We start from the raw sequence: 12,949 nt of genomic DNA on the forward strand, positions 1-12,949 counted from the left end.
AAGAAACTTTGTGAACTCATTTAAATTTGACATTGATGCTTGTATTGTCTGTACTTCTGTGATAGAAACCATAGCTGGATTAACCTGTTAGAAAGACGCAGAGCAAAGTTTGGTTTTGGGCCCCTATCCCCCACCTACCGCCCTGTGTGCAATGTAGCCAGTTCTGCCAAGTTGCCAAATTTGCAATTGAAAGAGCACTTCACAGATTTTGGCAACAATGATCAGTTTAATCATGAGGAGTAAAACTTAGAATACTAAAGTGGCTACATTTTCAAATAGCATTTAAGTGTTTAAACGATTTGCGTCCACCTACAGTATAGCCAGAGATATACTTGCTGTTAACTACAGGTACGTGAAAACATGATGGCTGCCTTACGTATCCTGCGTCCATTTGGAGCGCTGGTTGTGTACGTACTATACAGTATACGTATATCAGGCTTCCACATTAGCGTTTCCAGGTCGTTTTTGTGGAGACCTCTGTCACAATAAAACAATATAAAAAGGCTAAATATCCACCTCTTTGTCCTATTTTCAGTTGGTCAACAACATAACTGCATCATAGCCAACATCTGGTAAAGAGTGGGATAAAATTCTTATTTTATAATTGTGAGGTCTTCTGACAAAATCAACATAAATATAGGTTAATGACAATAGCTCTGGTCTGTATTTTGCTGTATTCAAATTTAAAATGAACGATTAAGGTTGTCTTCCGAACTTTACTGGCACTGTGGCACTTTAGTATTCTTAATTCAGTTACTTTTTACCGCTGTCAATACACTACATACTCAACTCCTGCTTACAGTTATGTAGAATATAAATGGTTCACAGGTCACATGTAGCAGCCATGCTTCTAATTATATTAAACTGTGTGAAGAAATTTAGGTTGCGGATGAACCCTTTTATTTTATTTTATTTTATTCTTTAATATAAACTTTTGAGCATGCTCCTTTATACATACACATGCATTTTGGAAAGATGTACAGAACTTGGTGTCCTGATACTCACTCGCTGGATTTGATTAATTTTTTAATTTCACTGGGCAAATATCACATTCACAGAAGCATCTTTTATTTCTACTTGCTTTGTTATCATTTCATTCATATAAATAAATAAATAAATATATATATATATATATTGTCTTGCTCCCGTTTCTTTTTTTTCCTGCCTTTACAGTATACACTCATATCTTGTGCCTAATTTCTTTATCTTTATTGTTCTGTTCTTTCTTGTTCTGCTAATAGTTTTTGTATTTTGTATTGCTTGAAAAAAGCTGAGAAAAAACTGTGTGAGGTAAATTACTGTACTGAATTTCATAGAAATCATTTAAAAGGCATTTAAAAAGTTGTTTAGTCGTTTAATAATAAAAATACAGTCCCATTTTAATACAAATATACGAGTATATAGAGAATTGCAATTCAAAACTTACATATTTTAACAACAGTGTGGCAGAAATAACAGCTCCATATTTCTTCTTTGGGGGGGAAAAGATTTCATAAATATGATTTAATCAAGTGAAATGACCAAATGCACTATGACTGATGATGTCTGCATAATGTAGCTACTCTTGATGTAGTGAGCTGAAGTTCAGTGCCCAAAGTTGTCATGAGAGGAGGACTCTGTTGTCTTTGGCCCACTTCCTCAGAACTCGGATGATGTATTCAACCTGGGGGTTTCCTGAATTTCGCAGCAGAGACAACACCTCTTTAAGTGTCTCCCTAGAACACAAACAGGATGCATGAGGAAACGAGATTAGATCAAGAATGCACCATCTCTCATGTTTTTATTTATTTATACATCACACCAAAACAAACAGACCACAGAAGTCCAGATGTTAATACGTTTTACTGGTTAATGACAGGGATCTCTTTGACATGTGATGTTTTGCATAAACTTTCTCTTTCCTCGAGACTACAGAGGGTGGGGGATGGGAGAGGGTTTTTGTTCTTGTTCAATTTGTGTTCATCTGTTCTATGCACCACTTGACTTAACCTGGTACATATTGTGGAATTTGTTTTGTAAGTCTGTATGATAAATGGTTCTAAAAAATAATAAAAAATTGATCCCAAAAAAAACAACAAAACAACTAGACAACATTGTTAAATGTGTGATGTGAACACATTATTGCAGAGGAAATCTCTTGTTTCTAAAATGTAGCACTTGAAGCAGCTTTGCTTTTGCTTATATGATGAATTGTATGTACTCGCATGACTCTTGCAATTTTTGGGTGGTATCTTGATGGTTGAATGCACTTATTGTAAGTTGCTTTGGATAGAAGCGGCAGCTAAATGAATGTAATGTAATGAAACAAATCATACTTGGACTCCTTGTTTGCTAGTATGAGCTGGAAGATGCCAACACATGCCCCTCTCTTGCCCTCCCAGTAGTTGGATCCTGGGTCCAGTTTCTCCAGTGCATCAAATGCTTTAGCTGCATAGTAGAACTGGCCCATCTGGAACAACAGGCTGTGATCATGAGCACTGGTATTCAACATATTGACTTCCCATGCACAGATTAAATCACCTCTTTACCAAATAAGCCTTTTGTCTTAGATTAAAGAATTTATCCAGAACAAAGTTAGATGCGGAGATAAAAAAAAAAGTATGTTCGCTGCTTGTGCACTCTCATGAATAGGCATAGTTGGTGCGATATTCTACTGCACACCTGGTGGCTTGGTGTGAAGTGCAGCCTTTCACGAGATAATATGGTGCGTAGTTCTTGGAAAACCTGTTTCTTTTAGTGTATTTATCTTGTTAAAGAAAATTATACCAATCACATTGAAAAATGCATTATTTGTGATTAAAATAATAGTTGTTGGCACTGTATTAGCGACCCCTACATAGGTTTGATTTTACTGCTTTCATGAGAGCTCGGACCTCACTGCTGCTCACACTTTCGGTTGCATTTCAAAGATATGGTGAGAAAACTGAGGGTATTTTGATAGACAACACCTCTAACAACATACACTAACCACAGCTTAGCTAAAAAGTGCTTATGCAAGTTGTGACAATTATGACAGAGATAAAACTTGAATAAGACAAAAGCAGGCAGGTAGAGAATGAAATGTTCAATTTCTCCATTTAAAGGTGCCATTTGGAATCATGCTTAAATATACAAAGGACATATTTGAGTTCAGGAAACGGTAATTTGTTGCATTGAAGTACCCTGGCCTTTAGCAATAAATGATTGTATTCTAATAAAGAAACAGCCAGAAGAAGACATTAAATAGAGCTTAAACAATTAGTCAATTGACAGAAAAGTAACCAGCAACAATTTGGAAATACAATACAATGAAACAGTAGCTGGAACCAGAGTGTTTGGCATTTTTGCTTGAAAAATGACTGAAACAATTAATTGATTATCAAAAAGTTGGCAATTCATTTTCTGTCGATCCACTAAGCAATTCATTGACTAATTGTTTCAGCAATAGTTCATACATTTACGCATGTATTCCCATTTGAGTGGTCATCACAGATCATACATGAGGCAGAAAACAGAGGATGATGTCACCTTGTAGCAGTCGTTGGCAATGAGCTGCAGCAGACTAAAGGAATCGGAGGAAGTGCCCATCTTCAGATAGAGCTCCCAGGCAAGCCGACCCCTCTGGTTCATTATGTCTGACAAGAACAAGACGAGTGTTCAATAATCCATCATTAATAGGCAGTTTCAGCAACTTTTATAGATGAAGATTTGGAAAATATCAAACGCCTGTGGGCAGGTTTTATTGATGTGGATTAAGCCAAGGAAGGGGAGAAAAATCTTTTAATGGAGAAATCCATTTCTTAGAGCTGTTGAGAGTGACAGCGTCTAGGTGCAGGAGTTCAGTTCAGGAGTGAACCTGAATTCTTTACAAACCTAAGGCTAGAAATCTGGCATTGATGTTGAATTCAGATCTCAGCCTCAGTGAACAAGTATAAAGCCTTCCTCAGTCTTTCTCCAACTTAAGATCTCTGAGAGTATTCTTCATGCTTTATCTCATCAGGTGTAGCCTACTGCAACTTTTTTCATGTCTACCTAAAAAGGCCTCTCCTTTCTGCAGCTGGTGCCAAATGCAGCAAGCATGTTGGCGAACACTGATGGACTAGAAGATATTGCTCTGGTTTTGGTAATTACATGCTAGTTAACAATCAATCGATCAGTCACCAGTAATTAGTGAACTACTGTTATTTTTACTGCCTTCTAATGTTCTTTTAGTTTGTATTTATGTCTGTATTCACTCTTTTAAAGTGTTTACAATTCCTTTTAAAGTTGAAATGTATGTTAAATTGAAAGAGATGTGTAAGAATTGTTCTACATGAATGAATTTGACCTACAGAAATATTTTTGTAATTAAATATACAATCATCGGTACGACTACTATACATACAGCATCGTGCCAGCCAGCTGAGGTAGACATAGTCATTCTTGATCTTTTCACTCTGAATCAGCAGAAAAATCTGAAAGAAATATTGAGTCCAAAACAATTTGTCAGCAACTAATCAGAAGTGATCAAAGTCTATAAAAAGCAGTTGTGTAGATGTACGATGAAGTAAGGTACCTCTTCTGCTTCTTTGTAGTTGCCAAGGGCTGCTTTAGCTTGAGCATAGTTGAAGTTGAACGTATCATCATTATAGAAGTAACCCTGAGAAAAAAAGCACACTTATGCCTACCCAAAAGTGTCCACATGTTCAAAAGAAAAGTGCATACAAAAGTCCATACACCTGAATAAATGTACTGCATCTGTAAAGCACCACTTGTAATCTGAAGTGACACTTGTCACCCAGTGTGTGGGAGTCTTTTTTAAACATCTTACATACTAATATCACAGTAAAGTCATCTCACTGCGATTCTTCACCGCTTTTGTGAGCCTTGTACTGAGCAACACTAACCTTGACTGAGTTTAGATATATGAGAACATCTTCAAACAGTCTCAAGAGGAAGAAGCAGGAGGCCATGCACTGCCTGCCAGGAATAGTGTCTGAAAGGGAGAACAATATTACACACATTCTCACACAGTTTTGCTATAAAAGCTCATATTGATCAAATGTCTACTCAATGTACCACACTCGCTGGCCGAGCCTCCAACTAACTGAAAGAACTGCTGAGCAATTTTCAGATGATCCCTCTGAAAGAGAAAAGCGCAAACATATTTGTCTCTTAGACTCACTCTTATCACATTTGATTGAGTGTGACTATATTTATTTAACAAAAATACTCACTGATCCAATTTCTTGTCCCAACGCCGCATTTACCACTCCTTTCAAAATATACTCCTGAGAAAGTGAATCATCAAAGTTTAAATATATATATACACACATATGGTCAAAGAACTCAAAAAGGGAGAAAGGCAACACTGATTATCTTGAAAAAAGGCATATAAAGACTTACAAGCAATAATTCACTTTCTGGTAAAACATAAACAAGTTTATAAATAAAGAGTTTATCAATCATTTGATATATTTTCTATTATTATCATTGCTGCTTCAAACCCTCATCAAAATCCACTTTAACAAGTACAAAAATGCATAAAAGAGATACAAAAGCCAGCTTCACAGGCTTTTAGATCCAGGCCACATTGAAGTGCTTTACATAAAAGAAAAGGCTCTCCAGGAACTCTTAAATGGAGCGAGGACAGGAGGTTTATTAACAGGCTTCGTTTAATCTGGCACGATTCTGGTTTTCATTGTACATTTTCTTTCCTGTAAAAAAAGTGTAACCTTGAATGCAAACAAGTCAAGATTAGCACTAGTGGTAGCTAAACACAGCTACTGTATTATTTTTCATTATTTTGAAGTTTCTTTTTGAGACCAAATAGTTGCATCGCGCTTTAAAGAATGAGTGTGATATCACATGAAAACCCAATGTCACTTCAAATCATTACCTGAGGTGTTGTGGGCACCAAATCTTGGATGAGGTTGTAGGCTTCCTGGACATCATCTGGAAGTATGAAATGCATGTGAATCCATGAGCTAGGGTAGGTGTTCTCTGAAATCTGAGACTTAAAACAACTACAGCAACATTTAATTAACAGCAACGTGACAACGGCGATGATGCATTTACTTTGCATGTCACATGATATAATGAAGAAGGGAGTTATCTTAGGTTTTCTATATTTATATATTTCGTAACTATATTAAATAAAGCTAAGTATTACATAGGAAAGTGATCTCATTGTGTTGTATATCATTACATTGTTTTCAGATTACATAAAAATGATGAGAGAGTACAGTTAATAGAAATATGTTCTTGCATTGTATTTGTGTATAAACATTTGTTGCATTTAAATAGAAATATGTTGTTGTTGTTCCAGAAAACTGCAATGCCATGGCTACACACCTTGTCTGAGATAGTAGATGACCAGGTTGAGTCTGGCCTCGGGGATCACATCGATCAGAGGAGGCAGCACCTGCAACGCCCCCTCCCCACCGCGGAACACCACCTGCAATACACAGGAGAGAGATTCAGAGTGTGGAAAAGTAGCATGTAAGTCACTAGTGTATGAACACACACTCACACACACACTGGCACACACCTACACTACATACTCACAGATAGAGTTTGTGAAGAGCTTACCAGGTTGTGTCGGATAAGCTCCTTAGCAAACTCAAAGGAGCAGGAGGAGATGTCGATTAGGTTCTTCAACTCAGCCTAAGAGGGAGAGAGAGCACACAGAAGTTAAACCATCCACTAGCTACTCTCCCCAAAGAAAACTGGTGCAACTGTAATGGTGCATGCATGGCTAATACATAAATTAAATGTTTAAAAAAAACAACTAACACCACTAAAAATATATTAAATTAGTTCCTTCTTACTAAAAGTTACAGTACTGCTAGCTGTTGCTTTGTATTATTTGTTGGAGTTTTTATGTTAACCTATTGGTGCATGTTGACAGAACCACAGACCTGGATGGAGATTTAAAAAAATAAAAATGCTTTTCATTTATTAACCTTTTGGACAATCTATATTTACACAGATAGCGACAGTCTTCACAGACCGAACAAAACCTAATAATGTATGTATGAAAATGTGAAAACACATATGAAGAACAACAACATATGCAGCAATCAAACACTGAGTACCTCAGCTGCCTTGCCATTGTAGAGTCTGAAGTGGTTGCAGGCCTTGAGGTTGAGGGCAATAGTGGAGTCTGGCATGCTCTGCAGGTACACAGCCAACACCTCCTGGGACACATCGTAGTAGTCCAGCTTGTAGTAACACAGAGCCACGTAAACTTTCAGGGCGAGGTAATCTCTGAAAGACAAGATGCAATGAGGGTGTGAAACTAGCTTTCAGAAGTATTACTTGTAGCTGGACACATTATATTGTGTTTTTTTAATTAACATATGATGTTTAGAACAGTACATTTTGTAATTGTTGTTCACTATGATCTTATATTGCTTGACATACTAGTGAGTATACAGATTTAATTTAATTATTACTCAAATTAGATAAGTAAATCAGGAATTCCTTCCAATTCATGGCCGAGTAAAAGTGGTTGGTGATTTGACCGCATTGACTCAAATATGATCCGTTTTAAGTATATATATATGTTGTTAATAATATCTACAATCTATTAACAACATAAATGTTTCTTTTATAGTCAACATGGCATTTCAGCAAATAACAGATCTTATTATTATTGTATATTAGGATAACAAATATCTTTATAAATTGACATATTTTCTTTATAGATTTTTAATGAACGAAAAAGTCAAAAAAGTCAAAAAGTCAGAGACAAGAAGTTATCACAGGAACAAACAAGGGAACACCTGAATGCCAGAAAAGAGTTTAAAAGGAATGGATATTTGCAAGTTATCAAACACAAGGAACATCAAGCCAAAATGGGCTGGTACTCTGGGTTTTTCTGCAATCTTTGCATAGAGCTATTTTGATATTTTTGCATTTTTCTGTCAGCATTTGGAAGAAGTAGTAGGCATGCAACTAAAAGGCCAAGGGGCATCTGAGGTTTTCTTACTAGGTTGACAGCAGAGCCTAGTAAAAAAAACCTCAGATGCACCTTGGCCTACAGATGCCACAAAGCCAACAATAGATCTCTGAGAAGTGGCACTATGAAATCAAAGTCTTTCATTTTCTTACCCTTGCTACTTCAGATATTATCAGTGTTAGAGGAAGCTAGCTCAGCAGACCAGCTGCACTGACACTTATTATTATCTTTATGGTTCCATAAGGCATGAAGCTCAAATTAACAACTCACACCTGTCAAGGTGGCGTGAGGATGGCACAGGACTGTGAAACTAATGTAAGAGAGTGGAAAAGAACGAACCTGTTCTGCAGTAGAAGGCGTTTATAGATGTCTATAGCCTCCTGGTAGTGGGAGCGCATGTAGTGGATGGATGCCAGGCTCAGCTGGTCCTCTGTCACATCCTCCAGGTTCTGGTGGAAACCCATCAGCTTCTTCTCATCATTGAACTGAAGATAACAGGCAATGAAGGAATACATCATTCAGAAATGTGATCACGATGACGCAAAAAACTAAAAAGACTGGGGGGGGGGCAAGATGATATGAATCACCCAAGGAATAAAAAGTCATGAGAAGTTTAAATACTCAACTCTATTACACTAGAAATGCCACCAAGTTTTCCTCATTGTTGAGCTCAGATGACACAAGATGGAATTAACTATAACATCAGTATTATATGACATGAATACAGACCTGTATGTTTCTTTCATATTTTACACTTAAACCTGTATCTACGGTGCAGGGCAGCTCAGCAGTGAATTGTTAGTGTGTAAGTGAAGGCACAGAGGAAAAGTAAACATAATATAATAAAATAATATAGTAGTGTTCTAACCTTGTGAGCCAAGTGGAAGAGTAATCGATTTTGGAGGGGGGACATTGGCGCTACAGACAGCAAAAGAAAGCAAATTTAGTTAGATGCAAAATGTATTAATATCATAAACGTTCTCTCAACAATTACATAACTGACTGAACAGCACTGTATGTGATATGGCAAAAAAAAAACATTTCTTTGTGTTTCTCAAGCTGCAAAAAAGTCTTCACAATAAAATCCTGCAGACTTCTTGAATACAACCTGGTGCACAATAACTATTTTAATTGAAGGTTGTCCAAGTATGTGGACAACCCTATGCACAAAAATGGCGGGCTTTCATAATTAGTGATGTTTGGATTATGTTTTGGTGAGCTACAAAATAAAAAAAATCCAAAATGACTTTGTATCTGGTAAATATGATTTTTCACTGAAATAATATGAATGAGAAACATAATTGAAAAATAAACCAATAATTATTGATAATTAGAACTCACAGCATCTTTACACCAATTTGCTACAATTCAATAGCAAAAATGTTTCGCCTTATTAAAAAAAACTTCAAAGTGAAAATATAAGTTTAATAATGTCGACTGGCTGTCATAGCGGATATGCATATACCATATTTTGTTCATATTTTGATAATGTTTTGATGAGCTAGAGACAATCAAATACTTAATAGTGCGAGGGTTGCATGCCGTGGTTAGCATACAGTACAAAAAAGGAATTTACTAATGTAACAGCTGGAAAACCTACCCTTAGATGCAGCCTCCTCAGCCTCTTTATAGAGCCCCAGAAAAAACAGTGCACAGGCCAGAAAGACCCACACCTGAGCAGGACATTCAGGCTTCATGGTCAGAGACTTGTACTCCTGTCACAACATGATGAGGAAATATTGCAAATGTGATCAGACTCTACGAAAAATAGTCAGTCGCATCCTTGCATTTATCCGACAGGTATTCAGTATTATTGGTTATTTAAATTATTGCATCTGGGGTACTATTTTTGCACCAAACTACACACACTTATTCAGACATATATACAACAAAAAATACCTCCATAGCTCTCTTGTAATCACCCAAGTGAAAGGCGCAGTAGCCAATCCATTGGTCCGTATGCTCCTCTTTCTCGCCGATACTTCTTTGAAACTAGAGATGACACAGCAACAAATTATCAGCAGCAGCAGCAGCAGCACTCAGTAATAAAGAGAGGTCTGTAGCAGAGATGTGGGAGTTTCAGGCCATGACACAGGATAAACTGCAAGAGGCATTGCAGTAGAACAAACAGATCTCTCAACTGAATCATCACATTTGGATATTTTGTATTATAGGATATATTGCTGCTTAATTCCTAACTTTTGAAAAAGCATGGTCAAATCGATCACAGGCAGGCACAAGACAGTAACTAACAGACCACTTACTTTAAAAATCCAATAACGATATGACAAACAATCTTGATATTATGGACCCTTAGATTTTGTTTTGATTTCTGTGTGACCACAACAATACATACTAAGCAGGATATTTTACAGTTGAAAAATAAAGATATTGGTCAGCTGCAGTACAGCACACAATTAATTCAATTGATTCCATTAATTGTGGTCCATGAATGCATGTCAGCATGGAAACACTAAACCTTTCCCCTCTAGTGAAGGATGGTCCTTATACCCAAAAGCCTTATTAGCAAGCAATTATTATATATTATATATATTATCTTTATTAACTCATGTGTTATGTGTTTAAGTACCTCTAACAGTGTCAAAGCCCCAAGGTAGTCTCTCTGTTGCAGGTATTCCTCCAAGTTAGGAACTTTTGTCTTGTTTTTCCTCTTTTTCTCACTGATGCTCAACGTTGTCTCTCCTCCCACGGCTGGCTTCACGCGAGAAAGGATCTGCCAAGGTACACAATTTGGATTTCCAAAGTTATCACAGACTTGAGTTGGTTGGGGCCAACATGTACGACCATTTCAGAGATATATTAGCTAAGTTATGATGAGACAGCATTAATAATGGTCCTGGCATAAGGTATAAAAAATGATAACTCACCATGTCGACGAGTCTTTCTAGAGGCACCTAACGTTAGCGCTAGCTAGCTAAGATTTGTTTATCTCTAACCTAGGTAACGTTGGGTGTTTCTATCAACGAAAACACCAATTGTTAACGTTAGCTTTTACCTGTAACGCACGATTCCTAACGTTTTAGCAATCTAGCTAGTTTCATCTTTCATTGAAATCAGCCAGATAACGCTACCAACGTAAACTGAATTCCCTGACGACTAACAGGGCATTGATAAAATTACAGTTAAAGTTAACACGTTTTTAGACTGGAGAATAATGTACAATCCTCCTGGTTAACGTTAGCTAGCTGATGCTGATAATTTAAAGATTGCATAGATTAATTTTTCCGCTCTCAAACTTTCAAATTAAAGGCAAAAGCAAAGGACCTGACAATGTAGTGAGGCAATTAAACACATATTAAAGTTAAATCGTTGATGTTATCTAGCTATTCATGGCCCTTATCTAAAAACCTCGGACAGGGCTGAACCCCAGGTTGGAGATGACAACTGAAGGAAACGTTGGGACATTGCAACCGTTTTAGAATACAGCGCTCGAATGACATTTATTTTGTAGTCAAACAGAGTTTAGGGCTCAACAGGAAACAGCTCGACCCTTCAGTGTTGAACTTGATTAAGTGGTTTGTTCGTTGTTGCCTAGCAACGGAACACGACGGATTTTTAATTTTGACAAAAATATATGTATCATACAAGACCATGTAAAAGATTCTGCCATAAAATCCATCCATAAATCAAGTATGTTCATCAACATGTATATCACTTTTCATTAGAAATAATGTATTCTGCGTTGATACACTGTAGTTGCCCCAGTGGCCTAATGGATAAGGCACTGGCCTCCTAAGCCAGGGATTGTGGGTTCGAGTCCCATCTGGGGTGGACTGTTTTAAATCAATCATCCTCAAATTACTCTTGTTCCCAATTATTCATTGAATTTCATCTAAATGACTCACACAAGGCATACGTGCATATTCATATCTATGTATAATGACTGTATCTTGCTCTCAATATCAAGTTCTTCAGTTTCTAATAGGATATGTGTATTACTTGATCACTCATTCTGAATCTCAACCGGCACATCAAACTTGCAATGCAGTGGATAAATCTTATCCACAGAACTCTATTAATGGTGGCAGTAACAAATAATTGATAAAAGCAGGGCAGTAAAAATGCATGCGATTTAAAAAGTTATCAATTATCAAGGGATTTGATTTAAGCAGTCGTGATATCATCGGTCATGATTCATAATTTCCCGTCTTACCTTCATCATTCACAACACAAAATTGCCATTAATCATTTAACATGCATTTAATGGCGGAAGCAACAAAGTAAAGTGAAATGATGAAAATGCATGTGAAAAATTAAGCAGTAATTTAACAAAGTGATGATTAACTTGATTGACATTTTATTTTAAAGTGTTGCTCTGATAATCAACTGGGCTGTGTTACGGTCTACTAGTAATAATTCACAATACCCAACTGACATTTATAGCCATATATCTATGGTTTACACATGGCTGTATAAGTGCATTTTCATTACCTCTATTTTCAATTATTTTGTTACGTCCACCCCTCATAGAACTCAACATGGATAATTAATTGGATCATTTTAAATTATACATTTAAGGAGGAATTATTGATGTAGTCATGAAAGACCAGGCTCTTTTTAATATGTTTGATCGTATTCCCCCATACGGACCTAAGTATGTATGTGGATTGGTAGCTGGCGAGATGGCATGTCAGTTCACCTCCTGGGCACTGCCAAGGTGCTCTTGAGCAAGGCACCATACCCCATCCAGCCACTCAGGGCGCTGGTCCAGCACTGGCAGCCCACTCACTCTGACATCTCTCCATCTGTGCATGAGCATGTGTGTGTATTTCAGGCCTGTGTTGTGATTTCTAACAAGAGCGTAAATTGTAACTTCCCCCCCTGAGAATCAATAAATAGTATAAATTAAATAAATTTCAAACGCGTCATTTGCATTTCGTATGCGTTTTCCTGTTGGGTTTTGTCCTTAAGAAAACAGGTGGCAGGTGTCGCACATAAGCTCTATTAATACTGTAGTATATGGCATTGAACCATGCATGTACCATGTACTTTTATCTAAATATTTTA

General features: G+C 36.9%; 1 protein-coding gene and 1 non-coding gene across 2 annotated transcripts; one reads left to right on the top strand and one right to left on the bottom strand.

Annotated features, from left to right (window-relative positions):
- Positions 1–1,340: 1,340 nt before the first annotated feature.
- ift56 (intraflagellar transport 56) lies at positions 1,341–11,157 on the bottom strand. Its single transcript, XM_078279792.1, has 18 exons — positions 10,810–11,157; positions 10,512–10,655; positions 9,821–9,913; positions 9,522–9,636; positions 8,790–8,839; positions 8,261–8,406; positions 7,056–7,227; positions 6,550–6,624; positions 6,313–6,415; positions 5,858–5,913; positions 5,196–5,249; positions 5,038–5,101; positions 4,866–4,954; positions 4,535–4,618; positions 4,364–4,433; positions 3,508–3,614; positions 2,316–2,449; positions 1,341–1,715 (listed from the first exon to the last, which is right to left on the bottom strand). The coding sequence occupies exons 1-18, from the start codon at positions 10,810–10,812 to the stop codon at positions 1,601–1,603; spliced, it is 1,674 nt and encodes a 557-aa protein (XP_078135918.1). The 5' UTR covers positions 10,813–11,157; the 3' UTR covers positions 1,341–1,600.
- Positions 11,158–11,640: 483 nt separating this feature from the next.
- trnar-ccu (transfer RNA arginine (anticodon CCU)) lies at positions 11,641–11,713 on the top strand. The gene has a single exon. It is a non-coding gene; the product is annotated as a tRNA-Arg (tRNA).
- Positions 11,714–12,949: the final 1,236 nt, after the last annotated feature.

This window comes from Sander vitreus, chromosome 2, assembly GCF_031162955.1.
Source record: "Sander vitreus isolate 19-12246 chromosome 2, sanVit1, whole genome shotgun sequence".
NCBI lineage: Eukaryota > Metazoa > Chordata > Actinopteri > Perciformes > Percidae > Sander > Sander vitreus.

Excerpts from the sequence above, each read along its gene's own strand:
- ift56 (XM_078279792.1), bottom strand. Across the intron at positions 5,250-5,857 it reads TGGTGCCCACAACACCTCAG|GAGTATATTTTGAAAGGAGT; the intron begins GTAATGATTTGA and ends TCACTTTCTCAG. Across the intron at positions 4,619-4,865 it reads TATATCTAAACTCAGTCAAG|GGTTACTTCTATAATGATGA; the intron begins GTTAGTGTTGCT and ends TTTTTTTCTCAG.